The sequence below is a fragment of the Ischnura elegans genome, chromosome 11, assembly GCF_921293095.1.
Source record: "Ischnura elegans chromosome 11, ioIscEleg1.1, whole genome shotgun sequence".
Lineage (NCBI taxonomy): Eukaryota > Metazoa > Arthropoda > Insecta > Odonata > Coenagrionidae > Ischnura > Ischnura elegans.
In genome coordinates, this window is record NC_060256.1 from 90,455,704 (window position 1) to 90,477,921 (window position 22,218).

The 22,218-nt window shown below is 39.7% G+C and overlaps 1 protein-coding gene across 1 annotated transcript in view; it reads left to right on the plus strand.

Moving 5' to 3' along the window:
- Positions 1–22,218, plus strand: part of LOC124167692 (flocculation protein FLO11) — a 738,729-nt gene that overhangs the window by 126,952 nt on the left and 589,559 nt on the right. The window contains exon 2 of the mRNA XM_046545680.1: positions 1,543–1,672. Coding sequence (XP_046401636.1) covers positions 1,543–1,672 — 130 coding nt within the window. The remainder of the gene's footprint in view (positions 1–1,542; positions 1,673–22,218) is intronic.

Genomic DNA, 22,218 nt, shown 5'->3' on the forward strand with positions numbered 1-22,218 from the left:
ATGCGATAAATATATTAATGCCAAGTGAGTAAAATTTTTAAGTGTCAGAGCAAACGAATCAATATCACCCGGGAGAGAATTTATTAGAAAAGAAAGTCTATGGAAAAGTGAGTGCTTAATTACAGATAGCCTGGGATATTCCTAGGAATGTGGAGTAAAGAGGTAGATTGGGTGTGGCGGGAAGGTACTCTAATGTTGAGGAAGGAAACAATGTCAGGACTTTGGCTAATAGTTGTGTTAAAGGAATTTTTCAATTAAATTAGAAAAAATTATATTTCTTGCTGAAATAATTTTATTATTTTCACTATTTTAAATTTTCCCATGAGATGAAAACATCGCTATAAAGGATAGGATAATTCGTCTCCCCGTGCCGAGGGGAACGGCTTCTCTCTCTTCGCTTTCAATTTTGCCTCTATAGCCGTTATTCATATCTCCACTCATAGTTGAAGGTTCAATCTCGTCAATTTCTTACGTTTTTTTCATTTCTTCTGTAAAGTTACGAATTGGCTCCTCTTTGATGTTCTTATTTAATTTTTTTAACAATAAAATTAATATGGATGATGTAGTATTATACAACCTATTAACCTATAATTATAACACGGGGCAAAAATTGTTATTCATGTATTCAATTATTCATTCTTTATTTGTAGTGAATTATTATTTACCTTTTTTTTTAAATAAATAAAAGATCGTAGCACTTTTCCACAAGATTTTTTAATGCGTACAACGCGTTTAGGCTCACTGAGCCATCTTCTGGTACAAGACACTGCAAAACATTTGGAAATCTCCTCTGTTTTTACCCTAACCCCCCTTTTTCACTCTTCTCAACCCCCCTCCCGTTTTTCTACGGTTCTTCCTCACGTGTCGTTATTTTACAGTTATGACTAGAGTCGTCCTTCCAACGTGGGTTCCCCACATCCCTCAGTTGTATCTTCTTCCACTATCTCTACTCTGTACGCCTGTTCCCACCCCCTTCTTCAAATATGTCAAATCCTCCCCTCCTCTTAAGGCTATAAAGGAGATTTTAAAATGTTTTGCAGTGTCTTGCACCAGATGATGGCTCAGTGAGCCGAAACGCGTTGTACGCATTAAAACATCTTGTGGAAAAGTGCTACGATCTTTCATTTATTTAAATATGTCTAACGTCCACCAATTAAAGCCTGAATCTGTGGAAATTATTTACATTGTTGAGATTAATTTTATGACGGAAATACATCTGTGCGCATTTAACTATTCTGCATCTTTTATGCTGTCGCAAAAAAAATAAGCAATATATTACCATCTAAATATGCCGCCTATCTGTGGTGGCACTGGAGAGAAAAAAATCATTTTTCAGTGCATTTCTTTGAGGTCCATTAGAAAATCATTTGTTCATTATGCTCTCGATAGCGTAAATAGTTAAATACAGTTTTTTTTACTGAATTTTGGTTAGAGGAATAGTTCTATTGAAGGTACATATTTAATCATGCTACTCTTATGTTTTTTTCTTATGGAAGAACGCTGAACTAAATCACCGTGTTTATTTTCTTTTTATCTCGTCAGGTCAACATAAGCAGCTCGTGGTATCTCCCAGACATGGATTCCTCCGTGTTCCTTCGTCACTTCCGGGAGAAGGTCACGTGGCCGGAAGCGGAGAGCATCTGCAGACAACATCACGGGACATTGGCAACCGGTAAGTGGAGGCCTCTCTCTCTTCATCTTGGTACTAAAAGAAATCCGTGATTACTTGCTTTGAAGGAGATCATTTCACGGCAATTATTGAAGTTAACGTCAACCACGGGCTTCTTATTTAAGTCCACGCCGCGGGCTTATCTCTCGCGCCGCGGGAACTGTGGGTTGTTTGGAAAACTCATTTGCCGTATATTCAACAAGGTAACTTTAATTCTATATTCATTATTTTCGTCCATCATATATAAAGATACCTTCCATTCCTTTTTCACAACTTTATATTCATCTTCCTCGAATATACGAGTTAAATCCAGTGCTTTAATATCTACTAATTTGAAGTTTTATTTGACGAAAAATGAAACAGTTCCTCCTCGAATTTGCGTGTTGAATCCAGTGGTGTAAGTGACAATGACTTATTTCTTCATATTTGAATTATTTATCATTATTACGAAAAATGAAATCATTTATCTACATTACAATGTAGAAAGCCGAATGTAGTTAATCGTTGAAGTCAGTTAATTTTGCCGAGGACCTAATGTCGTCTCTAAGTTTCCAGAGGGCATAGAATTCCGTTGTTTCTTTTGGCTTCGAAAGTGATCTAATGAAAAGCTGAATCTTGTGGAGATATTATTGGTTGCAATTTATCATTCAAATCAAAATTCCATATTTGTGGATTCATTTACTTATTGATCAGCAATTTCAGACTTGTGAGCGACTCGACCGACAAAACCTCTGCGGCGTTCTATTTTGCTGGCGAATTACACCATTTAAATAAAGCGGAGAGATTATATGAAGGTGTATTGAAGTTGATGGACGAGAAACGGCCTTGAAATCTTGGCATACTTTTCATCAAAGAGTGGACGATTAGAGCGCTATTTGCTTCAAATATGATCTTGTGAAGAGATTATTGTGTGCGCAATTTGTTTTTCAGTGGATACCTGCTATCCCATCGTGATTCCGGTGTTGTGAATTCATTTATCAATTGATCAGAAATTTTGTCAACATTCCCATTGAGAGCACGTTCACAAGGAATTCAATTCTGCAAATGATGTACACACTCCCTCAAAAGGAAAATAACCCCTTGATGGATGTGAAATGACCTTGAAATACTGGAATTCTTTCGATAAAGGGTCATTTATTTCTTGGCATTTCTTTATTTTCAAACTTTATCTGGTGTAGAGATGAATGAATGAATGAACTGAAGTTATTTTCAGCGGCAACAATTCATTTCTTCAATCATTCCTGTGTATGTTTTCATGCATGGATTCATTTGATAGTATCACAATTGATCATCCATGGCCTAGGCATTCTATTCTTTGGATGAATAATTCATTCAATATAGTGGAAAAATCAATCGCCTGAAAGGTGCATTTTACTTGATGGATGCGAATTGGAATTAAAATCGTGGAATTCTTCTGATGAATCAGGGACCCACAAATTCTTCAAATTTTCCTCAAAAGGTCATGACCTTTTTCATGTATTCCCGCGGCTATCGACCGCTGTGTCGTCAGATTTATCACAAATGGAACACGTGTGGGTATGTACTCTGTACGAGATTTATCTCTTCGGGTCATCGGAAAGCGCCGAACTGCACGTGTTTACTCTGAGGCTGGTCAATTCCACGTGTATGGAGTGTGCCTAAGTCATCAGAATTCAATGAAATCGCGGAGTTGTATATTCCACTTTTAATCACCACTTTGACCAAGCTGGTCAAATGTCATCGCTTGCATCTCGTTTATCATCTCTTGATTACAGCGCAGCCGTCCACCAATTTGAACAACATTGGGGTCTCATTCGATGATTCATGATGGCATTTGACTCAGGGGTGGACCGATCGCTAACCTTGTGGGTTACGTTTTTAAAATTTGATTCTGGTTATAGTATTCTACCGATTCAAGTAGGTTTTCATGGAGCATTTAAGAAGTATTCTGATACTGTCCACTCCCTTCATGGACTTTCTCTCTTTAATTTACAATAAGGCCTACACCCTTTCATTCTTTCTGAAGCTCGTATTCTCTGCCTTTCTCTCCCTCGTTAATCCAGCACTCTAGCTCTGTTTTCAGCATCCACTTCCCGCTAAGCACTAGCTCCATCCTTACCCTCTGTTTCCTCCCTATCTCATCTAGAAGCTACCTCTCCTCACGCACCACGTCCAGCACTTGACGCTGCGTATTTTTTTTACTTGATATTTATGTAATACCTTAACCTTCACAGGACGCATATTTTTCACTTTGGTGGTCTGTTGCGTGATGCTTTGGTCGCTTATTCTTTAGAAATCATCCAGAATTTTTCTTGCACATAATGTAGGATATTATCAGCATTTGTCTGTCTCTATCTAACTAGTAAAGTTAACCTTTCTTTTCTCAGGGAAAAAATTCTATGCTTGAGGTGGTGGAAAACGTAGAAAAGTCATGCACCCTGAAAATTTCAAAGAGAAATCTTACCTTTAAGACGAGAGGTATGTCAGGAAATATTACCAAACGAGAGAAAATTATATGCCCTTAAAGTGCTAGTAGTGTTGTTGAGGTTGAATACGGCATTTACGATAAAAGAATAAGGAAAAAATATTATTATACACTTTAATTCTTGAGATATGAAGTGAAACACTTTGCACTTTCCACATAAAAATTTATTCATCTACAGTCAACATGTTTCGCTGTACTACTGCATTATCAAGATCAAGGTCAAAGTGCAACGGAAAGTGGAAAGTGTTTCACTTCACATCTCATAATGGATCTCCAAAAAGTATCTGCCTCGTCCATCCAATTCACTTTAATTCTTACACGAGTTTCGATAGGGTTCTTACACGGGTGAGTGCGCAGACACGTGCTTAGGGTATGTGCTGCACTGGTGGCAATATTTTTAGTCCCTCCAAATACGTGATTTTCCTCAGCAAAACGGCTGATTTTATGATTTATTCGTATCTTGAAACTGCTCTTTTTAAATGCGACCTTTAAATATTTTTTCACCGATTTCATTAATTTGCTTGGCTTGCTTCGGTTTTTTGCATAATTTTGTCATGTGAAGTGTTTTATGCCCTCGGAAATGTTTCAGTGTCCATTATGCCAATGATGCACTAATTCTACCCCTTCTAGCCTTAAAAAATACTTGATATGCATAAAAATATGTTTTGTTTTTGTTAGTTCGGATTGAATTTAGGAGAAAGTTTTGTCGTCGAATTGGCCAAAATGCTTTTGGGAAAAATTAGTTATGGTTCATCATACATTCCAATGGTCTTGGAATCTACCTAAAAATGAAAGTTTGGTTGTTTTCGTGGAAACATTTGCGTAACGTCTACGTGAGCAAATATTTGCATATATCAATTAAGTTCTCTCAATGATACGTGCAAATGATACCGAACGTGAACATTTTCGTTGCTATAAATTGCCATCGAACTTTGGAGTTTAAATTAATTTGAAAAATATCGGTTTTGAGGACGTAGCATATCTGAAAATTGTATTTTATCTTTTTAATTGTATATTTTCAGAGAATATTTCATATCTTTCGGTCATAATGTCTATTCTGAAATCACTGGGGGCTGGTGAATTGGAATTCTGCTGTTATCGGCTTCGGTAGCAGCGGCTGGGAGACGACTCAGAGGATAAGACTTTTAGCTTTCTGAAAACTTCAAAGACTTGGCAAAAGAAATGTAAGCCATTGAAAATGGATTATAGCTGATTGCGGACGTAATTTTCCATGTGGCCTAACTGCAAAGACTCTCTCATTTTCCTTACATCGATTCAGTGATTTCTTTTACCACCCAAATACGGGAAAGCTCAATGTTACGTAAGTTGATGGAACTAAAGTTCTGTTCAATTTTTTGAGCGGTTATTTTTTCCGAAGTTTTATCGATAATGACTCTTTAAGCACTGGGGAAATATCTGGGCTTTTGCGCAAATCTCAGGGTTCTTTCCCAATGTTACCTGTATATATTTGAAACCGATGCTTTATACAAAACAGTTTTGTTCGCGTGTACAGCAATCATCTTTCCCAGATATTTTGTAATGGTACTCCTAGAATCTCTTTGAAGTTGAAGCAGTTTGAAGGCTCGTAGTTTTGTACGACTTTCCATGGACTGCTTACAGATTTCTGCCGTCCTACGTATTCTTCGCTATCGCTTTGAGAAGTTGAAGCGTGGCGGGGAGACTCGCTTTTAAAATTTATTCGCGCAAGCTTAGGCTCACGGCCGTGCTGTAAAATTGATCAAAAGCTAACTATTTAAAAAAAGACGAATATAAGAAAGTAGGTAAATAATGGAGACGCATTTCAACTCAAATCTCTTATCCGTTAGAGTATATTTGAGCAGAAATGTCCTCGCTTACCTATATAGAATGAAGATTCAATTTTCTTCCTTCGTGTGTGTCGTTCGCCTTAATTCTTTCATCTTTGAGTGGAACAGGATTCCATTAAATTCTCTTTACTTTGTTATTTGCTCGGCGGTCTACCTAACTTAATCCATAAGGATGGAAAAGCATCCATTATACTCAGACGCAACCATTGTACTAAGTTCTGCGGGCGTTCATCCATGCGTATTGGTGTCTTTGACTGGGCTTAGGAGATCCTCTCATTGCTTTGTAGGATCCGTCTCATGTTTTATGACGTGTTCTATTTTGATTGGAAACTGGAAACTTATTGAGTTACATAGATGAGTCAATTCCTCCATACCTGCCATTGTCCCCTATCTCTTGTCATTTTATCGATAATGTAACCTATATTTAGGGTCTTCATAAGCCTTCACCCTAGATTGCTGTGAGTCTGTAAATGCTATGATGTTTGTTGAAGGACCGATTATTTTGTATTTTCATCTCCTCGGATCTCTCGGTCTTTTTGCCTAAGTACTTCAAGAAACTACATTTCGACGCGTTTTTTCGTATCATTCGCTCTCCGAAAGGCAACAATGGAATTATTAAATCAGATATGTATTTTAGTTTACTTAAATTGATTGTTACGGAGGATTAATTATGGAGGATTTCTTTTCCTCAACTGTTTTTGAACTTAAAATTTTCACTGGTCTATCAGGTTTATACTTAGTTGCGTTTTTTTCCGTATAACCTGACCGCTGAATGGCGATGATAGCTTTATTAATTTCTAATATGTATTTTAGCCTGCTTGCATTGATTTTTGTGCAGGACTTATTAAGGAGGATTTATTTTTTTTCAACTGTTTTTTAGTTGAACTGAATCTGAGTTATGCTTCTGCAGTGAAAGTCTGGAAAAACGATTACGTCTACCTCTCTGATTCATAGGGATTGAAATGTATCCATTATTTCTCGTCAGAACCATTTAGGAGGTACAAACTCTTTGGGCATTCATCCGTGCAGTCGCGTTGGCCTCTTCGTCTGGGCTTAGATACAGGAGATAATTTAGATGGTTTACTCTGAAACAAGCCGTCTTGTGTTATTGCGAGCTATTCGGTATGGATCGCAGAGTAGAAACGCATGGATCATCATTAAGGGATACCATTTCTCTATTTTTTTCTTCGTGTCCTATTTCATTTAATTTTTTTTGCCCATTACTCATTTGGTATTAAGACACTTCTCGTGCCTTCATTCAGTATCGCTTTGACTCAGTAAATGCATGTGGATTTGTTGAAGGATCGCTAATTCTCCATCTTCAGTTCCCTGAATCTCCTTCCAGTCATTGCGATTAAGCACTCAATGAAATTGCGTTGTACGCCATTTCCCGCATTCTTTGCCTGGTTAACGAAGGTAATGGATTTCTTGATTTAAGATATTCTAGTCTAATCCCATGGATTCTTGGAGTTCTTAGGAAGCGTTGAGTACGGCGTGGTCTCTCAATTTTTTCTGCATTTATCACTTTCCCTGCTATAAGTTGTACTGATTGTGAAATTGTTAGGAAAATGACAACTTTTGTTGAGCAAGCGCAAAAGATTTTTTAGGGAATTTTGCTAACTTCTTGCAACAACAACGATCATATGCATTACATAATGTCCATAAAATAGTGTGTAAAATTTATTTTTTACAAGAAAGGGATATCGCTTTCGAGAGCAGGGTTTAGTGTTTACAAAAATGTTGAGGTTAGGATTCGTTAGGATTTGGGTGTCGTACCATAACCTCATTAATTAAACTGCTCAGAAACGTGAATTCCCCCTCGCAATGAATTTATGGATAAGAGAAAGTCTCCATTATCCTCGTATGTTATCATATGCCGATTCCATGGATGTACATCCATTCTATTGCGGCAGTGGACTCATCTGTGAAACTTATTGAAAGGTGACTGTTTTGAAAATTTTCAAATTATGCTTGAATTATTATATCCAAACCTATTAATGCTCATAATAATCAAACTGTCGCTGCAAATTCCAATTAATAATCTATCATCCGTTTTTGTTACGATTATCGGGGCGAAAAAAATTATGTAGGTTACCACGAGAATATTGAATGTCCTTCATGTAAATAGCTCGTAAAAGGCGCGTACTAGAACAATAGCAACAGCTGCACTTGGTGACTTGCCATGTAATTTTCTTCTTCTTACCACGAATGAATATGGAACTCATGTAAAAGTACATAAGTAGGACGAAAACGTCGTCGTATATGTCCCAAAAAGTGGGAAAAGGTCTTGTATGGGTAGAATCTACGTCCATGGATACGCTCATCTTGGAATTTAATATTTATTTTTTAGCATCGAAGTATGTCCAAATTGAGACGAGTATATAAGCCGTCTACTCACTCCTTACTCACTATATTCTCTCCCACTCTGAATTCATGAAAAAGTAAATGACTCTGCAATCCTTCTACGAGACTATTCACGCGGTACTAATTCTGTGAACGTTCATCCATCCAATCTTTTTGGCGTCTTTACTTGCATTTCGATTGGATCTCTCGTCATTGCTATCGACGAATAAGAACTACAGCCCATTCTTACGAGGCATTCATAATCGCCAAACTACTATAAAAGAAACGTGGATAGAACATTTCTTCATCCACCGAGTCATTATATTCTCACTAATAAATGAATCTCCCTGCTATAAGTTATACTGCTAATGAAAATATCAGGAAAATGACAACTTTTGTCGGGCCAACGCTCAGACACTCAAAAACCAGTCACTCATTACATCTTGTATACTTTATTCGGTCCGTGAATGTAAATGATGTGTTTATGTGTTTTCTCGCTCATCCCTTCCTCACACAAAGAGAGAAATTTGATTTTTTGGTCGCAACCAATGTCCTCTGTTAACCCTATTATAATTGAAACCTTGAGTGAGATTATTAATTATTTTTCCTACGAATAATGTCATGAGAAGTTTTCCTAAGCTCTCACCTTCACCATACATTTTCGTTTCAATAAACTTATCTTACCTTAGGTTATTAACTAAAAATGCATATATTTATGTAAATGAGTCTATTAATAATAGTGGTAGGGTTTTTGCGATCACCAATGATATCTAATCCTTTTTACTCGGAATTTTACTACAATCAATCCACCGAAATACATTATGATCGAGTTCAGGGTGAAAATTTGATTGTAAATTTTGCCAAAAGGCAAAATATCATTTTACCTTTGAACGAGGAATATATAGCTGCCTCTGAAATAGTGGCCAAGCAAGACAGAGACGTTTGTATTTAAAATTTATGCTTCGTATCGATTTCCTCGAGGAGAGAGAGAGAGACAAGGATAAAAGCTTTCAATTAAATAGATTGAAAATGAACTTAATGAGCGTAAAAGCCATAAAATCTACATCACTCTACAGTAAACATTGGATGTAAGGGGTGAGGAATTTTTTATAAACCTAAATTTTTCTGCACATGCGTGGAAATGCTCTGAATTAGTGAGTTTCCTGATTTGGTGAGGTTGGCACTAAACCAGTCTCTGCCAGCTTGCAAACTCACCTGCTTTAAGTTGCAGCTGATCCCTTCATTTGAGACTGCAGTATGTATGAGGCTGAGCAGCGCCATAGAAGCGGTAGGGAGCGGAATTACTAACCGGCAGGATCTGCGCTGGTATACTTCTACTCTTGGCGAAGGCAGCGTTAATTAACAGAGCAGGCTAAGTCTGCATAGAATGAGAGCTGTGATGGATTTCCGTATGAAGGTGCGGTTATTTTGAATTATTCAGTCCTGAGAGAGACTTCTATGGAATATACAGTTGAACCTTATGCTTCATTTGGTCGAAATCAAATCTTATTTAAACTCCTCAAACCACCTTTTTATGGTGAACTTCCTTTTAATATGGTGAATCACCTTTAATGTAAAAAAATTAAGTTTTTGGCTAATTCATGGTACCGGGAATTAAATTAAATTTAATGCTTCTAATTTTTTTCATGATTCAAGTAAGATAACGGTTTTTTTAATATGGAGACAGAAATTAATGGTTGGTGTACAGGTTTTCACTGTAAGCATAATTTATATTGCTTTCATAACAAGCCGTTTACAAACATTAATAATGAGTTCATCTACTAACTGAACTTGTATGCTACTAAATGAACTATAAATGTGAGGTTAGACAATTCAGGGAACACATTTCGGAGTAATTACCATTTTAAGGATGACAGATTAAAAAATTTGTGCATTTATGTTCCAAGTAAATCGTTGTGCTTACTGATGTGTTCATCATTTTACGGTAAAAATGGATTATCTTGTTATCAAAGCAACTTGTGTTACTATTTTATGCGCAATATAAGCAATATGCATGAGTGTTTTCTCATTGTATGAGTAAATAGGTTAGTTTTTCGGTTTCAAAATTTATGATTAACAATTTATCATTCAAAAACTTTTTTGTATACTTAGTGTTTCCCTCACACTATTGTTGGGTTATATAAGGATGGACGTTGTACACTATTGCTGTTAGTCTTGATAATGACGGTATAAATGTCGAAAATAGTAGACTGTTAAAACAAAAGTATGTGGAATAGTACTGAGTTTTGTTTCACCATGAATACATTTCATCGTTCCACCAAGTAACGCCCAAATCAGTTGATTTTAATTTTTCATATATTTGCCACAACTCGCAAACCCTTTCCTGGTTTTATTTCCTTAATTTCTATACTGCTGGAAATAAAAAAGGGTTCCATATAAGTCAGGATTGATCCCTTTGATGTGAGAAGAATCCTCTCACGCTATACTTACCCTATTCCTACAATCCAGAAGTTTCTATCTCACGCTCTCAGTCGTCCATCCCCTGCTCCTCTCAAACATCCGCATGAAAATCCACTCTAAACCTCTTCCTCACGCTCTCCTTCACTCAATTCTATGAATAAATAAATTTCTTTTGCTGTTGAGATTGTTTCTTTGGCGTTTTTTGCCTTTCCGGTGCGAAAAGGACGCTCGTCCAGCCAATAGGGTGGTTTCCTTCATTAAAGAAATCGAAAGGCATTGGTTGCGATTCGTTACCCACCATTAGTGTATTCATAATATACAAATTATTTGGTTTTAGAAATCCCAGTTTAGACGAATGGCAATGGTCAATTTTAACCGCATTTGAAAAAGGCCAAATTGGCGCCCATGCGATGCCACTCCACGTGAGGTCACAGGGACCTAGTTTTTATACGAGTAGATAGGAGTTTTACATCGTCTGAGAATACCAATGCATGCATGAGGCACAGAGCTCAGGGAAACATCTCTTAATAATCACCTATTAAAACTGGATATGGTCGGAAAGTTTCCTTCGTTTGACAAGGTATTAATAATCGAGTGAGAGTAAAAGATTGAACACCAATGCAGCTTCCACTTAACAGTTAGTTAAGTGGAAGCTGCATTGGTGTTCAATCTTTTACTCTCAGTATGATTGACTTCCACAGAGTACTGCCTGAGACAGTGTCGTATTAATAATCCTTATTTTCATGCTGTCGATGGTATTAACATAAAGGCAACAGACGAAATAAAGTACCTGGGAGTTACGATAACCTCGAACCTCACGTGGGGAACACATATAAAGAATATTTGCGGCATAGCCTTGACGAAATTAGGATTCGTCAAGCGTATTGTGGGATGATTTTCGGTTGAGAAAGTAAAAGAAAGGTGCTATTTCGCTCTCGTCCGACCGCACCTTGAATATGCAGCGTGCGTTTGGGATCCAGTGCAGAAAGACTTAATCCGCTAACTGAATAAAATACAAAGGAAGGCTGCGCGTTTCGTCAAAAACTGCTTCGGGCGTTCAGACAGTGTTACCCAGATGTTGAGCGAATTAGGCTGGGAGCCGCTGGAGACTCGGAGGCTGCGCGCTAGGCTTGAACAATTGAGAATGGATATCTTTAAGAGCGACACAGAGAACTTAATATTAGAGCCACACTATCTACATCTACATAATACCCCGCAAGCCGCCTAAAAGGCGTGTGGCAGGGGGTGTTAGGACACCAGCCGTTTACAGCTATTAAAAAAAAAAAAGAAGTGCTCTAACGAGGTTGGGACAAGCGTTTATTAAAGTCCTTTATTGTTCGGGGGAAAAACGAATTCTTATATCTATCCGTTCGGCTAAAAATCTCTCTTAATTTATCGCTTCTGTCGGACCTGGAAATATAGTGTGGCTCTAAGATTATGTTCTCTGTGTCGCTCTTAAATATATCCATTCTTAATTGTTCAAGCAATCTAAGCCTAGCGCGCAGCCTCCGAGTCTCCAACGGCTCCCAGCCTAATTCGCTTAACATCTGGGTAACACTGTCTGTACGCCCGTAGCGGTTTTTGACGAAACGCGCAGCCTTCCTTTGTATCTTATTCAGCTCGCGGATTAAGTCTTTCTGCACTGGATCCCATACACTCGCTGCATATTCAAGGTGCGGTCGGACGAGAGCGAAATAGCACCTTTCTTTTACTTTCTCATCCGAAAATCTTCCCACAATACGCTTGACGAATCCTAATTTCTTCAGGGCTATGCCGCAAATATTCTTTATATGAGTTCCCCACGTGAGGTTCGAGGTTATCGTAACTCCCAGGTACTTCACTTCGTCTGTTGCCTTTATGTTAATGCCATCCACTGCATAAACATTGTTAGTGTTGGACGAATTCCGCAAAAAATGTACCGCCATGCATTTGCTCAGATTAAGTTCGAGTCCCCACTCTTGACTCCACAAATGAACGTTGTTTAAGTCCGATGATAGATTTCCATAGTCAGAGTGATCACTAATTTCGCGATAGATGACAGCGTCGTCAGCAAATAAACGTATTTTACTGCTAATGCGGGAGCACAGATCGTTAATGTATATAATGAACAACAGGGGGCCGATTACGCTTCCTTGTGGAACACCTGATGTAACTTTTACAACATCAGAGCTAATTCCGTCAAGAACTACTTTTTGTTTACGATCTCTGAGGAAGTCGCGTATCCAGTTTACAACTGTTTCGTTTAATCCGCATGACTGTAATTTGTATAAAAGTTTGTTGTGAGGTACAGTGTCGAAAGCTTTCTTAAAATCTAGAAATAGTGCGTCAACTTGTCTTTTCGATTCACCAGATTATATAACGTCGTGAAGAAAGAGCGCGAGCTGTGTTTCGCAGGATCTATTTTTTCGGAATCCGTGCTGACAGTCATGGAGAAAGTTACGTCTGTCCAAGAAAGTCATGATATTACTAACAACGATATGTTCAAGTATCTTGCCTATAATTGATGTTAGGGAAATTGGACGGTAGTTGCCTGGGTCATTTCTGTTTCCCTTTTTGAAAATGGGTGTAACACTTGCAATTTTCCAGTCGGGCGGTAACTTCCCTTCGGAGAGTGACTTCTTGAATATGATCTCTAAGTAAGGCGCGATCTGTGGAGCTAACTCTTTGAGGACACGCGCGGGTATTCCCTCCGGACCCGGAGATTTACTATTCTTAATCGATTGTAGTTGTTTAGTTATCCCATCACGTTTTATAGATATTTCTTCCATCAAATCCTCAGTATATGGGATGTCTAAATTGAATTGAGTATCGCCAGTAGTGTATACATTTTCGAAGTGGGCATTTAAAGTGTTAGCTTTGTCAATATTTTCGGTGACAAGTTTACCATCTTTATCAAATAACGAATCTACGGTTGAATGTTTTCCCTGAAGCTCTTTCGCGTACGACCAAAAGGATTTCGGATTTTCTTCGAGTAATTCACCAAGTACTTTTTTCTTAAACTTTCGCATTGCAGTTCGCATTGATTTCTTGGTTATTGAGCGTTGAGCAGCGTAACTTTCTTTAGCTTCAAGTTGCTTCGATTTATTACGAGACGTGATGGACTTTCTGTACAAGTTGTATAGTTTTCTCTGTTTCCTAAGTTCTCTTCTGACATCGTTATTGTACCAGCGAGGTTCCTTATTATCACATTTTAGTTTTTGCGGAATATGTTCGTTGATTCCTTGGCGCAGAATTTCTAAGAAACGTGTCCAAATTACATCTGTGCTTTGGTCCTTTGATGTAACTACGAATTTTTTGTAGGAGTCATTAAGCATCTCGCCAAATTTAGTGAAGTTACATTTATCGAATAGGTAAATATTGCGTTTTGGTTTTACGGCTGACACCACATCAACTTTTAACGTTGCAAAGATTACTCTGTGGTCGCTTATACCGTCAATAATATCAACTTGTTTTATCAACTTAGGATCGCTTACTGCTAAAAGGTCTAATAGCTTGTTTCCTCTCGTAGGTTTGTCAACTACTTGGGCGAGAGAGTGATTTGCAAGTATGTTGAGTAATACCTCGCCGATTTCTTTATTCCTTGAATTCGGTTTTACAGTGTAAGTATCCCAGTTTATGGATGGAAGATTAAAATCTCCCCCGATTACTATTACACCTTTACTGTCTCTCTGAGTAAATGCGGATATTTGATTTTCTAGAAGGTACATAATATCGACTTCGGAGTTCGGCGGTCTATAAAAAGAGCAAACATGAATACTCCTTTTGTTTCGTTGTTTAATTGTACACCATACGCTTTCAATTTCGTTGTCAATTATTTCGTGGGCGGCGCTTTGTAAATGGGATTTAACTGCAATAAAAACTCCGCCACCTGTTCTATTGCGTCGATCGCATCTGTAAATTTTATATTCTGGAGGAAAAACTTCGCTGTCGCTTATATCTTCCGTAAGCCAGCTCTCTGTCCCCACGACCACGTCTGCGTCCTGAAAAATATGCTCGATTTCGGCGCGCTTGTTTTTTACGCTACGGCAATTAACTACAACAAGGTTAATGTCATATTTTGTAGTTAGAGTTTCGGTTGGTTCTTTTCTAGGCTTTTGTATACTCAGTGGGAGAATTTTATTGGCAGTACTAATAATATTTGATATTTTTTCTTTCTCTGGAGGACGCGTTTTGGGAATAATGACGCTATTGTCCGGCGTTAACGCTTCTAAGCTTACTTTCTTGTATATTTCGCATTGCGGATTTCCTCGGAGGCTACGTTCAATTAAATCTTTGATAACCCCGCTAGATGACCTACCCTCTAGTCTAAAAAATACCTACAGTGCTCAAAAATCCTACGAGCCACCCGTTCAGACGCCTCTTTGGAATAATGCACCCCAGACGAATTGAGGGGAGCCCGGCACGATCTAAGCACCGGCCGAAGATCCACGAACTCTGCCCCAATGCTCACACAGAGTTCCCACAGCCTCTTGTTGATCCAGGAAATCCTGTCCCAAACTCGAGGGCCGCAGTCCGTCCGTGGAACAATGCTACAGATGGACAGTCGCATATCAACACCAGTGCCCCTCCGAACGCGTTCCACTTCCGAGCTTAGATCCCTGAAGGAATTTAAGATCTCATCAGCTCTGCGTTCGGAGGCATCATTAGTGCCGACATGGGCCACCACCCGCAGTCTAGAACAGCCCGTGTCCTTCACCGCTGCTTTTACCGCCGCCGTAGTGTGGGATACAAGACCTCCTGGGATACACCAGGAAGAGACCCGTTGGTCCGCTCCGTCTCTCCTTGCCCTCTTCTCCAACTGGGGGAAAATCCGCCGGACGTTGGAACTCCCTAACAGAACAATCCCCGCCCTCCCTCCCCGGCTGCCTCTCGAAGCTGCATCCCTCGCGACAGGGGGTTCCTTCACGACCTCGCCAATTAGCTCCCCGGAATTGTCCTCCGACAAGACCTCGAAGCTGTTGTGAACGGGGATGGGGTTAGCCTTCGCTTCCCCCACTCCCCGATTTGGCCGTGCCACCGCCCCCCGCCCTTGGGGTACAACCACCCACTCGGGCCTCAGGTTATGAGTAATCCCCCGACCCGAAGACTGCACCGTCCTCTCCAAGGTCTCCGCGCAGGCTACCGCCCCCGAGCTTGCTCGAGACTCCACCTTGGAATTGCTCGGACCCTTAGAGGGGACGCTACGATCCCCGGACCGTGGGATTTCCACAAAACCCGTTACCCGGGCGTGTATTTCTGCCACCAATTTCTCGAGTTCGGTGACGCGTGCCTCAAGAAGGTCGCTTTTCGCCTTACTCCTGATCTTGGTGACGGAAGATCGGCCAGCCATACTACTCTAGCGGCTTTATCGGCTTAATAAAAACGCTATGAAATTACAGAAATCGATAATAATGATACAAATATTGCGTAAGAGGAAGTTAGTTTTCTAAACGAGTTAGTTAAGACAGGTAATAATGATGAAGAACAAGGGTGAATGATAGAGCTCGCACACAAATGAAGGATCAAGTAATTTTTAGGAATTAACACTAATACCTTAAATCTATCAATAAGTTCTAATAGTATTATAACTAGGCAATCTTTACAACAATTAAGGCAACTTGAAATAAGGAAGAGAGAAGAGAAATTAAAAGCAAGTAAGTTGGTCAGCGACTACTTATCCGTTTCCCCGTCGCGTGGCAGGCACAGCAGCAGCTACAGGACCAGGCGGCTTCACAACACTACTTCACTATTACACTTTTACTACTCTTACTACTTCGCAAAATATGATTAGTAGAAGTACACACTAAAATCACTACACTAAGAAAAACGGAAGCAACGGCGTGAAAAGCCCAAGGTGATCGCTGTCGGTCAGTAAAGAACCGGTTTCAGGAGCGCACGGCAAACACAACCTCACTCTACGAGAGCTGGTCAGAGAATGATGAAATATTACTACTGATATGATACTATATTTCCAGGTCCGATAGAAGCGATAAATTAAGAGAGATGTTTTGCCGAACGGATAGATATGGGAATTCGTTTTTCCCCCGAACTATAAAGGACTTTAATAAATGCTATTCCCAACTTCGTAGAGCACTTCATTTTTTATGCGTTGACGGATGGTGTCCTAACACCCCCTGCCACACGCCTTTTAGGAGGCTTGAGGGGTATAGTGTAGATGTAGATGAAGTGTTTTATTACCTCTTGGATAGGGTTGAAACAAAGATCATTGAAATGTCTGTAAATTTTCGAATAACTTTGATTTTATTATCACCTTAAGGGGGCGCCCTAGCGTTTGAATTTCCCAATTTAACGACTCACGGAGGCCTCTAGCCGTAGCGCCGGGACATGGAGACCGAAGCCAAAGCGTCGCGAGGGAGAGAAAGGGGGGGGGGGAAGGGCAACTCGCCTCCCAGCTTCGCCCGCGACGATTCCAAGGAGAAACTTGATACTCATGATAAATTTGATATGGGTCGCTGGAGCAGGGGTCGCAGTCTGAGTTGATATGCGACACCTAATGCGAACCAATTAGAAATAAAAGAAGCCAACTTATTAGGGCCGTGTTCCTCTCTCATGCGCTGAAAAAATAGGCCTGTGAATGTGAAGGTCCTTTTGAGTTACACCTTTTCCGAAGTTGTTGACGATGTCATCTTCATAACGTAAGCAGGCATTTCGTCAAAATCACGTCGCCGACTTCGGAGGCGGCAGGGTAAAGTCCTCGCTGCCAAACAAGGAGTCGCGGGATTGAGTCCCGCCAGGGTAGGATTCTCCTGTCCAGGTTTTGGTTGTTCGTGTAATTAATTGTTAAATTTGCTCATTACTCAATATAAAATGACTCAATATGAGCTGTATTCGGTGGTTTGGGAATAAAACAAAATAAAATAAAATTTCAGTCTAGAATTGTGGTTTATATAATGCTATTTCGACGGAATGTAGTCTTTTTACACAATGAAGATATCATCGCTCGCAGTTTTCGAAGCGGAAGGGAAATACGGGTGGAAAACGAAAAATGGAGAGGTTTCTCATTTGATATATAGGTACTTAAGCGTAATATATTCAACTAACATAATGAATTACTAAATGTAGCATAATATGTCAGCTAGCTTGCTTGAAGGTCACACTTGGATGCGAAAAACAATGGTTACTAAAGTTAAAGGTAGAAATATGTTTTATTAACACCGATGAAAAGAAACAATGAAACAACACGACGGAAAAAAAATTCTGTGGGATTCTATGATGCGCGAGGCTGTGTGGGTCAGAAGCCCTTTAAGGTCCACTTTCAATTTTTTATTCCACTGCTGTCCCCTCTGGGCATGAAGATTTTTTGCGTCTGGCTCTCTCATAACTAGGATGAAGCCGGTGGCCACAGATCTTGGCAGCCTTACGAATAAATTTGTATAGAAATTTTGTTAAATAGCAATCAAAAATCGGCGAAAGAGCTTCTTCTGTCGTCAGTTTATTTTGAGTTTTAGGAATTTTCCTCCATTTCTGTAATATCAGTTTCCCTCGGATGGGGGTGGTCATGGTCATTTCCGAGACAATCTTCGCAGCCGCATAATTCCCTTGCGAGTGCAGTGTCATAGATGTGGCTAGCGATAGCTCAGCTGCTGATGCTATCTCAAATCAGTCACTTTTCTGCTCTTATTGTTAGACCTATCATTAGGCTCTTTAAGGTCTTCCTTAAGGCCTTTATTTGCTGCTGTACCAAAAAAAAACAGGAATTAGATGGCAATAGTGGTATAAAATCGCCTTGGAGGGAAGTAAAGCCAATACGAATACGTTAAACAATAATAGGTTATAACCTGAGAAAGGAATCTCAAGGAGATTATTTACATGTCAGCTGGGTATATCCTTCTCTAACCAACATCGACTTTTTTTCAAATCTGTCGCTAGTTCTCTTGCATTCGTCCCATTTCTGGAAATACGTATTGAAAAAGTATTTGTTCATGACATTCTGCATTATTTCCTTCGTCTTCACTTCTTGCTCCAATTGAAATTAATTGAGAAGATATTGAACGGAAAATTTACGTTTGTAGGTCAACGAATTTCCTCTTCCACTAACTACGACGTCATGTATTTCTTTTCGTGTTACTTTCAGGCGATCATTTTTTTCTTTTCCGAAATATCAAAAATTCGAATCTCCGAAGAATAAAATCGCAATTATAATAAAATTCCCTGCATAATACAACACACAAAATCAGTGAGGTATTATTTTTGGAAAACATAAGAACCATTTTATCATTGTGAGATACCCTCCAGTAGTGGTAGTTCGTCCTCAATGATGAAATCACACGCTCTAGGGAAAACAAACCTTGGTTCTTCGCTTCCGTAGCACAAGCACTGAGATCCTTTGGTACTCACTAGTAAAAGCTGACTAATTTTCTCGGTAAAATCGTGACAGGAATGTTTTCAATCAACTGGGAAGAAGCATTTGTGGAAATCCCCGTGCGGGCCACCTCTTGGAAATCACCCGTATCGAAGAGAAGCGACCCTCAAAATGGCTAAAACCCTTCATATAACGAGGCAATAAAGCAATAAGTGGCATTTCTACAAACGGACAGCTATGCTTTGAGTACCAAACTTCTTAAACGCTAGATAAAAATCGTAAGACTGAGGTACGGTTTACGGGCACAATAGGGATTAACGTGGTAGGCAGGGTATGCCCGCCGCCACTCTTGGTCCCTTTCCAATTTTTGTGCTGATGGGAGCTATGAAAGACCTAGGAGAGTGTGGTTAGCAAAATGCGGGTGCCTTGCGGTGAGATATGGGACTTGCCAGCGCAATCGTTGAGTCCGTAGTATACCAGTATCTCATGAATGAAATCGTAATTTGCACATAAAAAAATGAAATAACACTCATATGAAATATATAATTTATGCAAGTGTAGAAAGCTGTAATGTCGTCTTGTCTTTAGCGAAATACCCTCAACTATAACTAAGGCGGAATAAATTTCCGCATCTAATCACCGCGTCGGGTGGTTGGACACTCAGGCACATAACTTGACAGGAGAGGTGGGACGGCAGGTTGGTGCAAGATTTCTCATTTGAGAATGAAAGTTTTGTAATGCGCTTTAAAACCTTATGTGTAGTAATATGAAAAACATAAACGTCCTCTAACCATGTTATCAATACGTGAAAAATGAAATTTTTCGATCGTCCAATAAAAAATAATACGAGCTATCAATAGAAAAGAAATTTTCACTGCTACATATTCATTCTTGCTATGGCATCCTAAAAATTACTCATTTTAAAACAAAACGCAACTGTACACATATACTTTAGACAATTTTCTCAAAAGATAGGAAAACATTTTTGAGATAATTAAAATGTTAATTTGACAGACGTCTTTTTGTTGCACTTCTTCCTTTTCTAAGGCTTCAATCCTTTTCGATGGCGTCATTTCCCTTGGGGCTTGCTTGACTCTACCATCGCACCAACAAAAAAACGCAGAAAGAAAGAACAACGATGCGACCTCAAAATCAAGCAGTGAAGAAAACACATGACCGGCCGCCCGCCTTTGTTGCTGTTGAGAAGAGGGCCTGCGCGCTGTGGAGGGAAGAGTCAGGAGGGGAGGCAAAGAAGTGAAGGATGACTCGCGGAAGAAGGAAAGGTGTATAGGATGACTCGAAAAGACTGTGCGTTATCGAAAAACTGGCTGCAAGGTCTCACAATCTCATAAATTGTAGAGTGATTTACGACGTGTGGCACATGTATAACCTTTGCTTGTAGTTGAAATATTATATTTTGCTTTGGTCGGGTGAATTTTCTTTACGTGATTTTGCGCCGTGATGATGACCATTGAAAAAAATCAAAATTCGTGAAATTAAGCGGCAAGTATCTCCTCTAGGAAAACTGATGTAAGACCCGTCTTTGTCTCAAGGCACAGATTTAACCTTTATTACTATTCTGAGTCAAGAAACCGCAATGTACCTATGAAGAGCGAGGCAAAAACTGGTTAATAGGAAGGGTCTGCATCGCCTTCCGCGACCGTGCTAGGGCGCCCGCTAATGTGGCTGCCATTCAGATGAGCCTTTCAATAAATAACAGTTTCTGGAACATACCGACTGCGGCCCCCAATGTCAACGTGAATAACGCTGGAGTCTTGGCGATGTAAAATATTTCAGAACAGCAATTGTTTGGAAGGCCCTCGAAATGAGGAAAAATAACAGCAGTTTTAACTGAGACAAAATACTCTTCTTTAATGGTAAGAGGTTAGTACATCCCGGCTTACAGTTTATTCGGAAACAAAGCGAAACTTGGAGAAAGCGAGAAACATCTACTCTCAACACTTATCTTATCTCCGCCTTCATCGTTATTTACGATTGACGTTCAGTATTAATGATAATGTCCTCAGACTATCTCAAGAAGCAAAGGGCCCATTCTAAATGCATCTTTTAAAATTGTAATAAGGGATCTGGAGACATATTGTTGGCAAAACGAAATATTGCCTTGGGCTTGAATGGCCTTAAGAATATGTAAATTATTAACAAGGTTTCAGGAAAAAAGAGCATCACTAGATGTTCACTTAAATTACCATGAGAAAATTTCCCTTGGAAAGGGAATGGATATCCGGGCCTCTAGCTTTCCGAACCACTGCACTAATCGGAGTTATATACCGCTGGTCTCCGCAGTAACTCGTAAAGCCAAATATCTGTGGCTCGATTTTCAGGCATGGGGAATTCTTCCCCCAGGAAAATGAATGTGAATTTCACCGCCGTTGTTCACGCTGCAGAGTTGAAATATATCACGACCGCCGGATGTTGACTGTTTGATTGGTTGTATTCGCACCACTTTTCGTGGCTCCATCCCTCAATCAGATTCGTCGTGTTCCCGTGGGGATGGAGGATCGGCGCCTGCGTGCCTCTCCTCCCTTCTTGGCCACTTTTATTTCCTCGAAGGCGAATAGTCCCCAGGCGGCGGTTCACCACCCACACAACCCCTTGACTCTGCTCCCCCTCAAGGCCCTCAAATCACCGGGACAGTCCTAATAGCTCCAATAAAATGCCCAATCGTCCTCCTGGGCCCATTCTCGCCCACATTCGGGGAGGCCCTTAGCCCATGGCCGATCAATGAGGCCGATGAAAGGCGCGAACCTCATCTTGATGTCCCCGGATTATTAAGTACCCGATGATAGACCGGAATACTGTATGATAATTCTTGATGCCGTCTGAAAATTCATTTCGCTCTGCCGTTGATGGCTTTCTATAAGCATTCTACTCTGTGAAATAAAAAATAATCCCCATCGGCCTTAACGTTAATAATCACGTCCCAGATATGAAACAAACTGCTATCATGGAAAATGAAAGAATAAATTTTGTTAAGCTCGCCAATATTTTCTAAAAAGCACAACCCGGGCTTCATAACATAGTTAAATAGTCAAGTACGATGGTGTTATACCTGACGATGTAACTGTGTCATGAAACCCGGGTCGTGCTTTTACAAATATGACCGTGAACCTAACAAAGTTTTATCTTTTGATTTAAATAAATGAAAGGTTTCACACAGTTAGCCCTCAAATCA